Source organism: Passer montanus, unplaced genomic scaffold, assembly GCF_014805655.1.
Source record: "Passer montanus isolate IOZ18808 unplaced genomic scaffold, ASM1480565v1 scaffold171, whole genome shotgun sequence".
In the NCBI taxonomy this organism is placed as follows: domain Eukaryota; kingdom Metazoa; phylum Chordata; class Aves; order Passeriformes; family Passeridae; genus Passer; species Passer montanus.
Window position 1 is genome coordinate 397,581 of NW_024364382.1, and position 14,107 is coordinate 411,687.

The window sequence follows — 14,107 nt, forward strand, 5'->3', positions numbered from 1 at the left end:
AAAATTCATCCCTGGAGGTGCCCAGGGGAGGCCTGGACCTGGCACTCAGTGCCCTAGGCTGGGGACAAGGTGGGGTTCGGGCACAGGTTGGACTCAGTGGTCTGGGACACTTCTCCAATGTCGTGATCCTGGGACTCTGTGAATTTCCCGATGTCCACGGAGGGCAGTGCCCCAGCACACATGGGTTTACAGAGGTGTCATTTAGGGCCAGAGGCTGCATTTTCTACAGACACCTCACGTGAGACAAACCCGTCTGCTCTCCCTGGCCTGGTTCAGGCACAGAAGTATTGGTTAAATTCAGTTTCCACCCCACAGCTGAGGGGGCAAAGATAAATCTATTGCCACAAGACACCTTGGCACGGACGGCTCCTGGGCCACCCGAGGGGACACCTGGGGCTGTGTTTGCCTTTGTGACATGTAGTTTGTTTTTATTGTGCAATATATTATGATTTTAATTAAACATTTGGTGTCTCACCGGTCAAGGGGAGACAGCCAGAACTTCCCCTCTGTCATTCCCTCGGAGCAATGCTGCAAGCACTCCTCTTGCAAAATTTATGACTTCCACTACAGATTTACCCTCCCAATAAAAATTATGTGTATTGCCAGCACCGTGGCTGCAGCACTGCCAGCCATAAATCACCGGGAGCCATAAACATGTCACCAATAAACTATCAGGAGAAAATCCTGCCTGCTGGGAGAGCAGCATAAATGGAAATGCTCATTTACTGCACACACTCCTCCCGCTGTTTGCGCACCGAGCGGGGCTCGCGGCTCGGGTGATTGGGCAGGGTCAGCGTTAAAAGGGCTGCCCTGGGCACGGGCAGGGACAGGGACAGGGACATGGACAGGGACAGGGACAGGGACACGGACAGGCTGTTGGTGAGGGCACGGGCACGGACATGGGCACGGGATCTCCCTCTGCTCCTCGACACCGCTGAGCCTGAGAGCCCCCGGCACCCTCGGTAAGTGCAGGCACTCCTGAGCCCCTCTGCTGGGACAGGGACACGGGTGGCAGCTGTGGCCCCAGTGCCACTCGGGTGGTCCCCATGGCTCCATGGTGGCCCCAGTGCCACTTGGGTGGTCCCTGTGGTCCCCATGGCCCCAGTGCCACTCAGGTGGTCCCCGTGGCTCCGTGGTGGCCCCAGTGCCACCTGGGTGGTCCCCGTGATCCCCATGGCCCCAGTGCCATTCAGGTGGTCCCCATGGCCCCAGTGCCACTTGGGTTGTCCCCATGGCCCCAGTGCCACTTGGGTTGTCCCTGTGGTCCCCATGGCCCCAGTGCCACTAAGGTGGTCCCCATTGGCCCCAGTGCCACTCGGGTTGTCACTGTGGTCCCCCTGGCCCCAGTGCCACTCTGGTGGTCCCCGTGGCTCCGTGGTGACACAGGTGGGATGTGTGGAGGGGGGGCTGTTGGTGTCTCGTGTAGAGCTGTTGGTGGTGCTGATGGGCTGTGGCCTGGTGTGAGTGAGATCCAGCTGCTCTCCCACTCCTGGGGGGCCGTGTCAGCCGTGGGAATGGCTCTGGTCATGGTCCCTGTCCTGGTCATGGTCCCTGTCCTGGCCATGGTCCCTGTCCTGGCCTCCAGTGTCACCAGGCCATGGGGCTCTTTGGGAGCTGCATCCCCAGGGTGCCCCTGCTGATCTGTTGATTTTTGGTTTTCCAAAACTCCAACACTGATGCTGCTCCCTTTGCTGAGCCCTCACTTGGTTGCTTGGGCAGGCAGGGACGCTGCTGTGAGAACAGCAAGGTCTCCTCTTTGGGAAGGAGCAGAGCTCTGAGCCTCACCCAGCCCCAGCTCCCGGGGCCCTGCTCCTGCCCTCGCTGACAGAGCCCTTCAAACACCAGCATTTTGAGTTACTGGTGAGCATCAAAGTCAGAGACAGGCAAAAAGTCTGGAGGTGGCTTTAAAGGCATGAGAAGGGACACGGTGTCCTCAGCGAGGGCTCTACCCTGGTGCCTGGCCTCTTCTCCCTGGCACAAGGAGAGAGGCCAGGCACAGAGGGTGTCTCCAGGGCAGCAGACACCCTCTCCATGCTACGTGGCTCAGCAGCCCCCTCCAGGGCCGCCAGCAATCCCTGACCTGCTGTCCTCCAGGAATGGGAGTTTGCTTCCTCCCCAGGGCTTGGCTGCACAAGAAAGGTGCCATTGCCACGAATTCATGTTCATACCCCATGAAAGCCAGCCAGCAGATCTCTTCCAGCCTGGTTTGGTGGCTCTGTGATTCTGTGACAGGCACGTGCCTGCTGTGAGCTGAGCTGTGTGTTACCCACACACACAGAAATGCACATCAACAGGAGCAAGCCTGCCTGGTTGTTTATATATTTCACACATTGTACAGGTGTTTATTTATACACATCCCTTACAGTGACACAGGTGGAACATGGAGGGGTAAAACCGTCTGGGAGTGGAATCTGTAATGTGGTGGGGCACATAACAAACCAGAGCAGCTCAGGGGGGAGCAGAGTGAATAAATCCTGTTTCTGAGCGATTTCTGCACTGTGGTGGGAGTTGTTGGTATTGGACAAAGGTTTGAGGGAAGGTTTTCTTATGAGTGAAGCATCTCCTGCAGACCCAGGGAGTTCTCACCAGTCCCCTCTTTCCTTGGTGCTCAACAGTCTCTTTTCCCACCTCCATATTCCTGGAGAACTGTTGAATCTGTGTCTTTGAGAGTTCTGGATGCCTGCCAGCCGCTGTGCTCGGGGACACAGGCCTGCACACACTCAGATTTTTCAGGTTTTTAACCCAGGCCCCAGAGGTGGCTGAGTTGCAGGAGTCAGCAGAGTTAATTCACTTCTCCTATCACAGGATTGTGGAATGGTCTGGGCAGAAAGGGACATTAAAGCTCATCCAGTGCCACCCTGCCATGGCAGGGACACCTTCCCCTGTGCCAGGCTGCTCCAGCCCCAGTGCCCAGCCTGGCCTTGGGCACTGCCAGGGATCCAGGGCAGCCCCAGCTGCTCTGGGCACCCTGTGCCAGGGCCTCACACCCTCCAGATGCTGTTGCATTGGCAGAAAGAGGCCACTCTTCCCTTTGGGGATCTCTGAGCCAGCAGTGAGGGCCAGAGGTACCCGTGGGCAGTTTGCTGTGGTGCCACCAGGCTCTGTGGGGCCATCGGGGGCTGCACCAGCTGTCCCAAGCTCCCCGTGCTGCCAGGCTCTCCTGAGGCTCAGCAGCCCCCTCCAGGGCCGCCAGCAATCACTGACCTGCTGTCCTCCAGGAATGGGAGTTTGCTTCCTCCCCAGGGCTTGGCTGCACAAGAAAGGTGCCATTGCCACGAATTCATGTTCATACCCCATGAAAGCCAGCCAGCAGATCTCTTCCAGCCTGGTTTGGTGGCTCTGTGATTCTGTGACAGGCACGTGCCTGCTGTGAGCTGAGCTGTGTGTTACCCACACACACAGAAATGCACATCAACAGGAGCAAGCCTGCCTGGTTGTTTATATATTTCACACATTGTACAGGTGTTTATTTATACACATCCCTTACAGTGACACAGGTGGAACATGGAGGGGTAAAACCGTCTGGGAGTGGAATCTGTAATGTGGTGGGGCACATAACAAACCAGAGCAGCTCAGGGGGGAGCAGAGTGAATAAATCCTGTTTCTGAGTGACTTCTGCACTGTGGTGGGAGTTGCTGGTGTTGGACAAAGGTTTGAGGGAAGGTTTTCTTATGAGTGAAGCATCTCCTGCAGACCCAGGGAGTTCTCACCAGTCCCCTCTTTCCTTGGTGCTCAACAGTCTCTTTTCCCACCTCCATATTCCTGGAGAACTGTTGAATCTGTGTCTTTGAGAGTTCTGGATGCCTGCCAGCCGCTGTGCTCGGGGACACAGGCCTGCACACACTCAGATTTTTCAGGTTTTTAACCCTGGCCCCAGAGGTGGCTGAGTTGCAGGAGTCAGCAGAGTTAATTCACTTCTCCTATCACCGGATTGTGGAATGGTCTGGGCAGAAAGGGACATTAAAGCTCATCCAATGTCACCCCTGCCATGGCAGGGACACCTTCCCCTGTGCCAGGCTGCTCCAGCCCCAGTGCCCAGCCTGGCCTTGGGCACTGCCAGGGATCCAGGGGCAGCCCCAGCTGCTCTGGACCCCCTGTGCCAGGGCCTCACACCCTCCAGATGCTGTTGCATTGGCAGAAAGAGGCCACTTTTCCCTTTGGGGATCTCTGAGCCAGCAGTGAGGGCCAGAGGTACCCGTGGGCAGTTTGCTGCAGTGCCACCAGGCTCTGTGGGGCCATCAGGGGCTGCACCAGCTGCCCCAAGCTCCCCGTGCTGCCCAGGCTCTCCTGAGGAAGGGCTGAGATTGTCCCTTCAGCACCTGGCACGGCTCAGGGCAGGTGGCTCTGATACCAACACAGAGCTCGGCCCTGCCTGGGGAAAATCAAATGATCTGGGGTTTTCCCAGGTCCCATCCGTTATGTGCTGCTTTTGCCCCCGGAGCAGGAAGATGCTTGTCCTTGCTAAGCTTCAGGATTTATTGTCACATTAGACTCTCAAGCTGAGAATCTAATGAAGAAAATCATATTAGGACCCTAATAAATACGTCATGGAAGAACTGTCTGTTATTCAAAGATGAGCTGTGTTACGGCAAACCCTCTGGCTCCAAATCCAGGAACACTTCTGTATCCTGTGGAAGGTGCAGGAAGACTGAAGTCACAAATATTTTTTGCATTAATTAGCTCATCTTGCCCATTTGCTGCCTTCCCCCACCCACCCAGAGGGTCACTGTGTCACTGAGGGACCCTGTCAGCATTGTCAAGGAAATGCAGGAAACTGGATTGTGCCAAGGCTCGGAGGTTCATTGGAGAATTCACGTTGGAGAGACTTCTGAAGACCTCTGGTCCAGCATCTGCCTCATGCAGGCCAGCAACGTCTCATGGCTCTGTCCAGCTGGGTCTTGAAAACTTCTGTGCATGGAGATGTGCAACCTGCTGCAGTGCTCGATGGGGAAACATTTCTCACTTCATTCAGCCCAAACCCCCTCGTTTCAGCTGCCACCTGCTGCCTCCCATCCCTCGTCCACGCTCTGCTGTGAAGATCCTGGTCCTGAAGAGCCTCCCTGATGCCCCCTTGGAGGAGGATCCCTTCAAACAAACCTCCTTTTCTCAGGGCTGAACCTGCCTCTTTGCTGGATCTCTCGTTCCAGGGCACTCTGCACCCACCTGTCCCACCTGTGTCACTGACATCCCACTGCTGGATCTCTGCCGAGCCTCCCTCCCCTCTGCTCTGTGCCAAACACCCCCTGTGCCCCCTGCCCTCCAGTTCACCCCCAGAGACCTGCCAGGCTGCTCCCCAGGGCTCTGAACCTGGAACATTTCTGCTTTGCCTTGTGCTTTGCCTTCTGCTTTGCCTTGTGCTTGCCCGTTCTCACAGGCGTCCCAGGCCCCACACAGAGCCTGTGGCCCTGTGGGGTTTTGCTCATTTATTCCCCTCATCCTGGCAGTAAGGTTGTGAAAAGAGCAGGGCTTGGGTGTGTGAGTTGCTCTGAAAATCCCCCTTGCCCTGGGACCCATCTTCAGGGGGTCTGATTCTCTGTTCTGTTGGAAATCGTGGAATCCCAGACTGGTTTGGACTGGGAGGGGCCTTAAAGACCATCCTGTTCCCACAGCTCCACGGGCAGGGACACCTTCCACTGGCCCAGGCTGCTCCAATCTGGTGTAAACACTTGCAGGGATGGGGTAGCCACAGCTTCTCTGGGCTTCCAGTGCCAGTGCCAGTGCCAGTGCCAGTGCCAGTGCCAGTGCCAGTGCCAGTGCCAATGCCAACAAATTTTGCATTTCTTTCCAGGGCTGATTTCCTAAATAAGAAGTGTCAGGGCTAAACTTTTACAATTTTTACACCTTTTGATCTCCAGTTGTCATAAAAAAAAAGCAGCCTTGGCTTAGCAGCCTGGTCATTGTTGGGATGAGCTTGGAAAAGGCGTTTGCTCACTCCACAGAGCATCTCAAACCCTGGAATTTGGGGATGACTCTGAAATAGTGGAATGTTCTCCTTTTCATTCTAAAGCATTTCAAGTATTTCTTTTTCCCCCCTCTTTTCAAACAAAAACTGTCCATCCTTTCCCTTCAGTTTGGGATTCAATGGGTGAACAGGAGTGCAGCCACGTGTCTCCCTCAGTTTGGGACTTGATGGGTGAACAGGAGTGCAGCCATGTGTCTCCCTCAGTTTGGGATTCAATGGGTGAACAGGAGTGCAGCCACGTGTCTCCCTCAGTGTGGGATTCAATGGGTGAACAGGAGTGCAGCCACATGTCTCCCTCAGTTTGGGACTCGATGGGTGAACAGGAGTGCAGCCCCGTGTGTCCCTCAGTTTGGGATTCAATGGGTGAACAGGAGCCCTGTTCCCAGCCAGCTCAGGGATCCCTGCCGAGGCTGCTGGGGAGGTGCAGGAATGTGCAGCTCCTCCTCTCAGCACAGAGTCCAGCAGCGCGGGGTTTTGTTGTTGGTTTGTTTTAGGTCTAGGCCATGTGAGAGCTGAGCTGGGATGGAGCATGACTCACACACCCCGTGGGAACTCAATGGCTCCTTCTATCAGCCTTCAGCTTTCCTCATGATGGGCATCCCGGGCCTGGAAGCCCTTCACCCCTGGATCTCCATCCCCTTCTGTGCCCTCTACCTTTCTGCCCTCCTGGGGAACTGCGTGATCCTGTTCATCATCAGGAGGACCCCGAGTCTCCACGAGCCCATGTATTATTTCCTGTCCATGCTGGCCATCACCGACCTGGGCCTGGCCCTCTGCACCCTGCCCACCACGCTGGGCCTCTTCTGGTTCGGCGTGCGCAGCATCGGCTTCGACGCCTGCCTCACTCAGATGTACTTCATCCACATCCTGTCCTTCATCGAGTCCTCCGTGCTCCTGGCCATGGCCTTCGACCGCTTCATCGCCATCTCCCACCCGCTGAGGCACCCGGCCATCCTGACCACGAGCACGGTGCTGAAGATAGGCCTGGCCATCGTGCTCAGGGGGGTGCTCTCGCTGCTGCCCATCCCCTTCCTGCTCAAGAGGCTGAGCTACTGCGGCAGGACCGAGCTGTCCCACTCCTTCTGCTTCCACCCCGACATCATGAACCTGGCCTGTGCAGATATCAAGGTCAACGTCTTCTACGGCATGATCGTTCTCTTGTCCACGGTGGGGACGGACTTCGTCTTCATCGTGCTGTCCTACATCCTCATCATCAGGACCGTCGTCAGCCTCACCACCAAGGAGGAGTGCCTGAAGGCTCTGAACACCTGTGTCTCGCACATCTGCGCTGTGCTGGTGTTCTTCATCCCCATGATCGGGCTGTCCATGATCCACCGCTTCGGCAGGAACGTTCCTCCCCTCGTTAACACCCTGGTGGCCTACACCTACCTCATCATCCCCCCCGCCCTCAACCCCGTCATCTACAGCATCAAATCCACCCACATCCGCGAGGCTCTGCTCAGGGCCCTGTGCAGGAAGCGTGCCCCTGACTGCTAGCTTCCTCCTGCAGCTCTGCCAGAGAGCTGAGGGACTGGGGGGGTCTGTCACACCCCTGGGACTGGGGGCTCTATCACATCTCTGGGACTGGGGCTCTGTCACACCCCTGGCACTGGGGAATCTGTCACACCTCTGGCACTGGGGGCTCTGTCACACTCCAGGGACTGGCTATCTGTCACATCTCTGGGACTGGGGCTCTGTCACACCCCTGGGACTGGGGGCTCTGTCACACTCCAGGGACTGGCTATCTGTCACATCTCTGGGACTGGGGCTCTGTCACACCCCTGGGACTGGGGGCTCTCTCACACCCCAGGGACTGGCTGTCTGTCACACCCCAGGAACTGGCTGTCTGTCACACCCCAGGGACTGGTTCCTTGGTCAGATCTCTTGGCCTGGTTCCCCAGTCAGCTGGTGCCCTGCTCTCCTGGTGCTCCATCCTTGCAGCTCACTGCCAGAGGAGAGAGCTGCAGCACCACTGGCTGCTGTCCCCCAACCCAGAGCTGTGAGCTCTCATGTTATGTCCTAGCATGGTGCTTTCCTCCCTTCCTGCACACAGCATTTCTCATTAGGCCTTCTTGGGGGGCCCAGAGCACTCTCAGCCCCTCTGAAAAACCTGCTCAGCCATCATCCATTTGTTCAGAGCGCTGTGCCCATCCCCAGTGAGAAAACAGCTGTTTGTGCCTCTCTTTGGAAGTCTTTGATCCTTACCAGCTTGCCAAGTCTAATTAATGTCCCGTCATTGTTCTGCAGTGAGTGTCATGTATGTGCAGCATCTGCAATAAAATCCATCCATGCCTTGTGAAAGGTCATAAGACTTCAGGAAGCTTTTTTTTCTGTCTCTATGATACAGAAGATTAGTTTGGAGTTGCCTAAAGTCTTCATGGTGTGCTGCAGGTGAGCAGCACTGGATGAGCCAGGTGTGTGTGTGGATGGGCTTGGGGATCTGGTGGGGCTGGAAGCTCTCTTGCAAAAAAAGAGAGGAGTTCAAAACATTGTAGGAATGGCTAAACTTCCTGACTCTCAGGCCCACGTGCTGCTGCCTTCCACCTGAGCCCTGCTGGTGCTGGCTGTGCCCCTCGGGGATGGGAGGGGATCCCCAGGGGCACCCTCAGGTGGGATGGCAGCGTGTCCCAGCACCTCCGTGCTCTGCTGGAGGCTGGCTGTGAGCCAGGCAGGCAGAAAGGTTCCATGGTTCTCCTGGCTCCCACAGGCAGAGTAAAGTGTCCCAAAGCCATAGAACAGAATCACAGAACCACCAGGGTTGGAAAAGCCCTCCCAGAACTGTGACTATCCCTCCCTAGAGCACCAAGAGCCACGTCCAGCTGTAACCATCCCACTGCTCCAAATGGCAGAGCTGCAGTTCTGTTGATCTCAAACCACGTTTTGGCCAGTCTTGAGCATGGTGCAGAAGAATAATCAACAGTCTGTGTTGACCTGGGAGGGATGAGGCAGCAAAGGCACCGGGACAGGATCCCAGCCCTGAACTGTCCTGGTTTGGCCTGACACCGAGCACTTCACCAGCCCAGACCAGACTCTGTCCTGCTCCACAAGTGCAGTAGCTGGAGAGAAAAAAACTGAGAGAAAAAATAATGCGGAAACAGCTCCATAAAAAAGCAGCAAGAGGGCAGGGAGGATTCCTGAGGGGAGGATTCCCAGGCCACAGCTTGCTCCGTGTTGTGCTCGTTATCTCGCTGTGTCCCAGGGTCCCTTCCCCGGGGTGGAACACCGACAGCCCCCAGGAGCTCAGCCTGGGGAGCAGCTCCCCCTGGCACGGGGGAAGGGGAGAGCTCTGCTCAAATAGCTCTGACCTAAACTGGAGCTTGCAGGAAAAACTAACACACGAGAACAACAGCCAGGAGAAAAGAGCTTTGCTGTGGGGATGCCTGGCTTGCAGCATCCTCACACGGGAGTCTGAAATTCGTGATTGAGAATTCTGAGAAGATTCTGAGTCTGCTCCTGTTCTGAAAACTTCCAGAGTTCTTCCCTGGATGTCCGTGTTTCCTGGCTGCTGCTGTTCTCCAAAACGGCTCCGGAACAAAAAGCCTGAGGAGCCTCTGCCACAGTAAGGAAATGTTTGTGGGGGAGTTGGAGGGCAAAGTGTGGGCATTTGTCAGCACATCTGTCAGCACAGCTGGGAGAGTGGGGTGGAGGGGAATGAAAGAGGGAGAGATAAAGAGAGGAAGGGGAAGGGAAAGAGGGAGAAGGCAGAGAAGGAGAAAAAAGGAGAGGAAAGATGGGAGAGCTGGGCTTGTTCAGCCTGGAGAGGAGAAGCTCCAGGCAGAGCTCAGAGCCCCTGGCAGGGCCTGAAGGGGCTCCAGGAGAGCTGCAGAGGGACTGGGGACAAGGCCTGCAGGGACAGCACCCAGGGAATGGCTGCCAGTGCCAGAGGGCAGCAATGGATGGGATCTTGGCAATGAGGAATTGTTCCCTGGCAGGGTGGCAGGGCTGGCACAGGTGCCCAGAGCAGCTGGGGCTGCCCCTGGATCCCTGGCAGTGCCCAAGGCCAGGCTGGGCACTGGGGCTGGAGCAGCCTGGCACAGGGGAAGGTGTCCCTGCCATGGCAGGAGAAGGAACAGGATGAACTTTAAGGTTCCTCCCAACCCAAACCATTCCATGGTCCTTTAACAAGGCAGGGATTGGTCAAAGGTTGGACTCAATGATCCCGGGTTTCCAGCCTCAGTGATTCTGTGATTTACTGCTGGGTGTGCTGCTTGGATCCCCCATGGCAAATAAATCTGCATTTGCTGGTGTTTCAAAGGCATGGATCCAGTTTCCAGCTCTGCAGAAACCCAGGCCCTCACAGCACCAGCTCTGCCCACCAGCAATCCCAAATCCCAAGCCACTCATGCAAACCTGGCTACATTTATCAGTGCCAGAGAATTAGAGACGAACTGAAGCATCACCAGGGGTTGTTTCAGTGCCTGTCTCACAGCCCCATTCCCTCAGGGAAATGATCAGGAGGGCAGAAGTTTTCCAGTGGGACTCAGGTAACCCCGTCAGGGCTGGCAGCTGAGGTGCCTCAGTACCTGCTGGTGGTTACTGAGGCTCCTTCTTCATTCCATCTGTGTCTTAATTCAAATGCTTGGCTGATAACATCATCCCTGGAATAGATTTTGGGCACAGTGACAGCAACAGTCCTCCCACACTGTGTGTAAATCGGGTATAAAAAGCTACAATGTGAGTCCTACTTGTTATACATCCGAGATGGAAAAGCCCCACATCAGGAGAATAAAGCCTGGTGCTATTTCAGGCCTTCAGCACAGATGTGCAATAAAAACCCCATGTTTCACAACCCAACATTACTTATAAAATAACTCCATTAATAACCTGCAGAGCTTGCCATAAAGCCACTTTGCATGGTTAATTTGCACAGACTGGGCACAAAGGAAGAACCAGAAAGCTCAGGCTGAGCTTGACCTTGTGCTGCCCATCCAGGGCAGGAGGGATGGTGACTTTATTCCAGCACAGGTACTGGCTTGGTGCCTGAAAATAGAAAGGTACCTAAAGCAAAGCCTTTTATGTATCTTCAGGTCATCATCCTTGGATCACAGCACTCCTGGAAAATCTACAAATACAGAATAAGGTAAATAATCTGGGGTTTTTTTGGTTTTTGGGGAGTTTTTTAAGATATTCTGGTTTTTTTCCATACATGTTTTTCATAGGATGAAAATCCAACTTGTATGTGCAAAAAAATTTGAAAGATCCATGTCTTCCTGTGCCTGTGAGCTGTTCTGGGGAGGGCTGGGTCGTGGGAGGCAGCACTGCCAGCTTCAGCCTCACTGAGCACATTTCTGACAGGCCACCACAGCACATATGGAAAAAATCAAGCAGCACTGAAGTATTACAGAAAGCACTAAAAGTCTGCCGGGTTTTTTGTTATCACTTTTAATTTTGTCCTTTAAAGACAAAAGCAAACAAGTTCAGCTGATGGGTTTATTATTCAAAAGGTCGATTTTACGGTGTTCTGCCTTTTAGAGAATTCAGGCAATTCCTGTTCGAACTCAAATGTCAGCATTTTGTCACCACATATGTTGTTGCACAGAGCCATAACGGGGTAAAAAACCAAGAGAGGAGCTCTCTGCATCAGCGCGGCAGCCCTGAGAATCCCCGGGATGGCCCTGTGGGATCCCAAGGCATGGGAAAGGGCTCATAAAAGGTCCCGTTTGCGTTTCCCTTGCAGCAGGAAGCGCGCGGGCATAGCATGAGCGGCCGCGGCGCTGCGGGCCATGCCCTTCTCCAACAGCTCTGAGCTCAGCCCGTCCTTCATCCTGGCCAGCCTGCCGGGGCTGGAGGCGGCGCAGTCCTGGATGGCCATCCCGCTGTGCTCGGCCTACGTGCTGGCCGTGCTGGCCAACGGCGCCGTGCTGCTGGTGGTGCGCGCCGAGCCCAGCCTGCACGCGCCCATGTACTTCTTCCTCTGCATGCTGGCCGCCATCGACCTGGCGCTGGCCACCGCCACCGTGCCGCGCACCCTCTGCTTCTACTGGTTCGGCAGCCGCGAGATCAGCTTCGCCGCCTGCCTGCTGCAGATGTTCCTCATCCACACGCTCTCGGCCGTCGAGTCCACCGTGCTGCTGGCCATGGCCGTGGACCGCTACGTGGCCATCTGCCACCCGCTGCGGCACGCCGCCGTGCTCACCAACGGCGCCACGGCCAAGATCGGCCTGCTGGCCATGGCCAGAGGCGTGCTCTTCTTCCTGCCGCTGCCCCTGCTCCTCCTGCCGCTCCCCTTCTGCGGCCCCCGCCTGCTGTCCCACTCCTTCTGCCTGCACCAGGACGTGATGAACCTGGCCTGCGCCAACACCACGCCCAGCGTGGTGTACGGGCTCACCGCCATCCTGCTGGTCATGGGGCTGGACGCCGTGCTCATCTGCCTCTCCTACCTCCTCATCCTGAAGGCCGTCCTGCGCCTGGCGGCCTGGAGGGAGCGGCTCAAGGTGTTCAGCACCTGCATCGCCCACATCTGCGTGGTGCTGGCCTTCTACGTGCCCCTGATCGGGCTCTCCGTGGTGCACCGCTTCGGCAAGGACCTGGCCCCGCTGGTCCACATCATCATGGGCAACATCTACATCCTGGTGCCCGCCGTGCTCAACCCCATCATCTACGGGGTGAGGACCAAGCAGATCCAGAGGAGGATCCTGAGCCTGATCCACGTCACTGCCAGAGCTCCGCGGTGACCCGGCCGCCGCCCCGTGTCCTCACCCTGGCTCACCTCGTTTTACACCCAGAGCCGTCGGTGCTGCGTGCTCTCCGTGTCCTCCCCGTGTGCTCTGAGGTGCTGCCACCAGGAAAAGCTGATTGTAAACTCCTTCCCAGAGCGTCTGCCCTCACCAAACTCAGAGAAATGATGGCAGTGATCTAAATCCAAGCCCGAGCTGGCAAGGCTCCACAAGAAGGGAAAAGTGACTCAGCAAACACACAGATGTCCCAGCACTGCTCCTCTTGGCTCCCTTCTCACCTCTAACCGTGGCAGGGCAGAGAAAATGCCGCATGGTTTGGGATGATTCAGTTAATTCATTGTTTTCACGTGGGGCACAGTCACACTACAGAAGTTTTGCCAGAAAATTTGCATGTAGCATCATTATTTTAGTAAAATAATTACAGGACACCTGTCCAAAATGACGTTAGAGATGCAGAAAGGTATTTCAGAGAAAGAACATCCACCTCTGTGGTCTTGTTCTAACCTGCTGTGTGCTCTGTCAAGACCCCTCAACCTCCTCATAGCAGATGCTGTGGAAAAACTTCTGAGTCAGAGTTACTGGTGGCAACCGTAAAAATAATTTAAATTAGTAATTGCATTCAATAAAATGAAAACATCTCAAGGGAAAAAAATAAGCAAGTTATAAATGTCAGTGATTATTCCACGCTGAAGGAAGTCTCGATTCCAAGCCAAAGGTGTTCCACACTGGGAATTCCTGAAACGTCCTGTCACTAGCACCACTGAGCAGAGTCTGGCACCATCCTCTGGCACGCCTTGGAGAGGTGGATGGATTGATGGGAACCCCTCTCAGTGCTCTCATCCTCATGAACTGTGGCTTCACACTCGAGGTGAATCAGGGATGTTCCCAGACACGGAGATCCCTCAGGGAGGGGCTGCAGGAGCGCTGGGGCTGGGCTCCTGTTTGGTCACCGTGGGTTTGGCTGCCCCAGGGGTGGCACAAGGCCCTGCCCAGACCTTTCTGGGGGAGCTGCAGCAGCACTGCTCCGACCTGCACTCCATCACGAGGCCCAGGTGCTCCCAACCCCCCGTGTCTCCATCAGCATCCCATTATCCCAAATCCCCGGGGCTGGCACAGCCCTGCCAGCCCAGGCAGTGCCAGCTGTGCCCCATGGCCACCTTGTCCCCAGCCCAGAGCACTCAGTGCCACCTGCAGGGGACACTGCAGGGATGGGCACTGCCAAGCTCCCTGGGCAGCCCTGCCAAGGCCTGAGCACCCTTTCCATGGGCAAATCCTCCCTGAGGAGAGATCTGTCCAATTTCCATCCTCAGGGAAGGCAGCCCAGGGCCAGGGCAGTGAGCAGAGCACAGGGAATCCACCTCAGCACTTTTGGGATGGAGCTGAACTCCAGGCTCTGTGCTGTGGGGCTGCCTTGGATCCCTTTAGCAGAAGGATCAGCCTTCCTGAGGGGACCTTTTACACCTCAAAG

The 14,107-nt window shown here is 55.9% G+C and overlaps 2 protein-coding genes across 3 annotated transcripts; both read left to right on the forward strand.

The window, feature by feature from the left end:
• Window positions 1-878: 878 nt before the first annotated feature.
• On the forward strand, window positions 879-7,544 carry LOC120499996 (olfactory receptor 51G2-like). The gene is made up of 2 exons (XM_039704326.1): window positions 879-962; window positions 6,457-7,544. The coding sequence occupies exon 2, from the start codon at window positions 6,485-6,487 to the stop codon at window positions 7,457-7,459; it is 975 nt and encodes a 324-aa protein (XP_039560260.1). The 5' UTR covers window positions 879-962; window positions 6,457-6,484; the 3' UTR covers window positions 7,460-7,544.
• LOC120499997 (olfactory receptor 51E2-like) lies at window positions 882-13,796 on the forward strand. 2 transcript variants are annotated; one of them, XM_039704327.1, is made up of 4 exons: window positions 882-962; window positions 9,435-9,521; window positions 10,990-11,042; window positions 11,640-13,796. In XM_039704327.1, exon 4 carries the CDS (start codon window positions 11,686-11,688, stop codon window positions 12,634-12,636), a length of 951 nt encoding a protein of 316 aa, XP_039560261.1. In that variant the 5' UTR covers window positions 882-962; window positions 9,435-9,521; window positions 10,990-11,042; window positions 11,640-11,685; the 3' UTR covers window positions 12,637-13,796. The 2 variants fall into 2 exon arrangements, with proteins under 2 accessions (XP_039560261.1, XP_039560262.1); XM_039704328.1 differs by lacking the exons at window positions 882-962; window positions 9,435-9,521 and having other exon boundaries at window positions 10,042-11,042.
• Window positions 13,797-14,107: the final 311 nt, after the last annotated feature.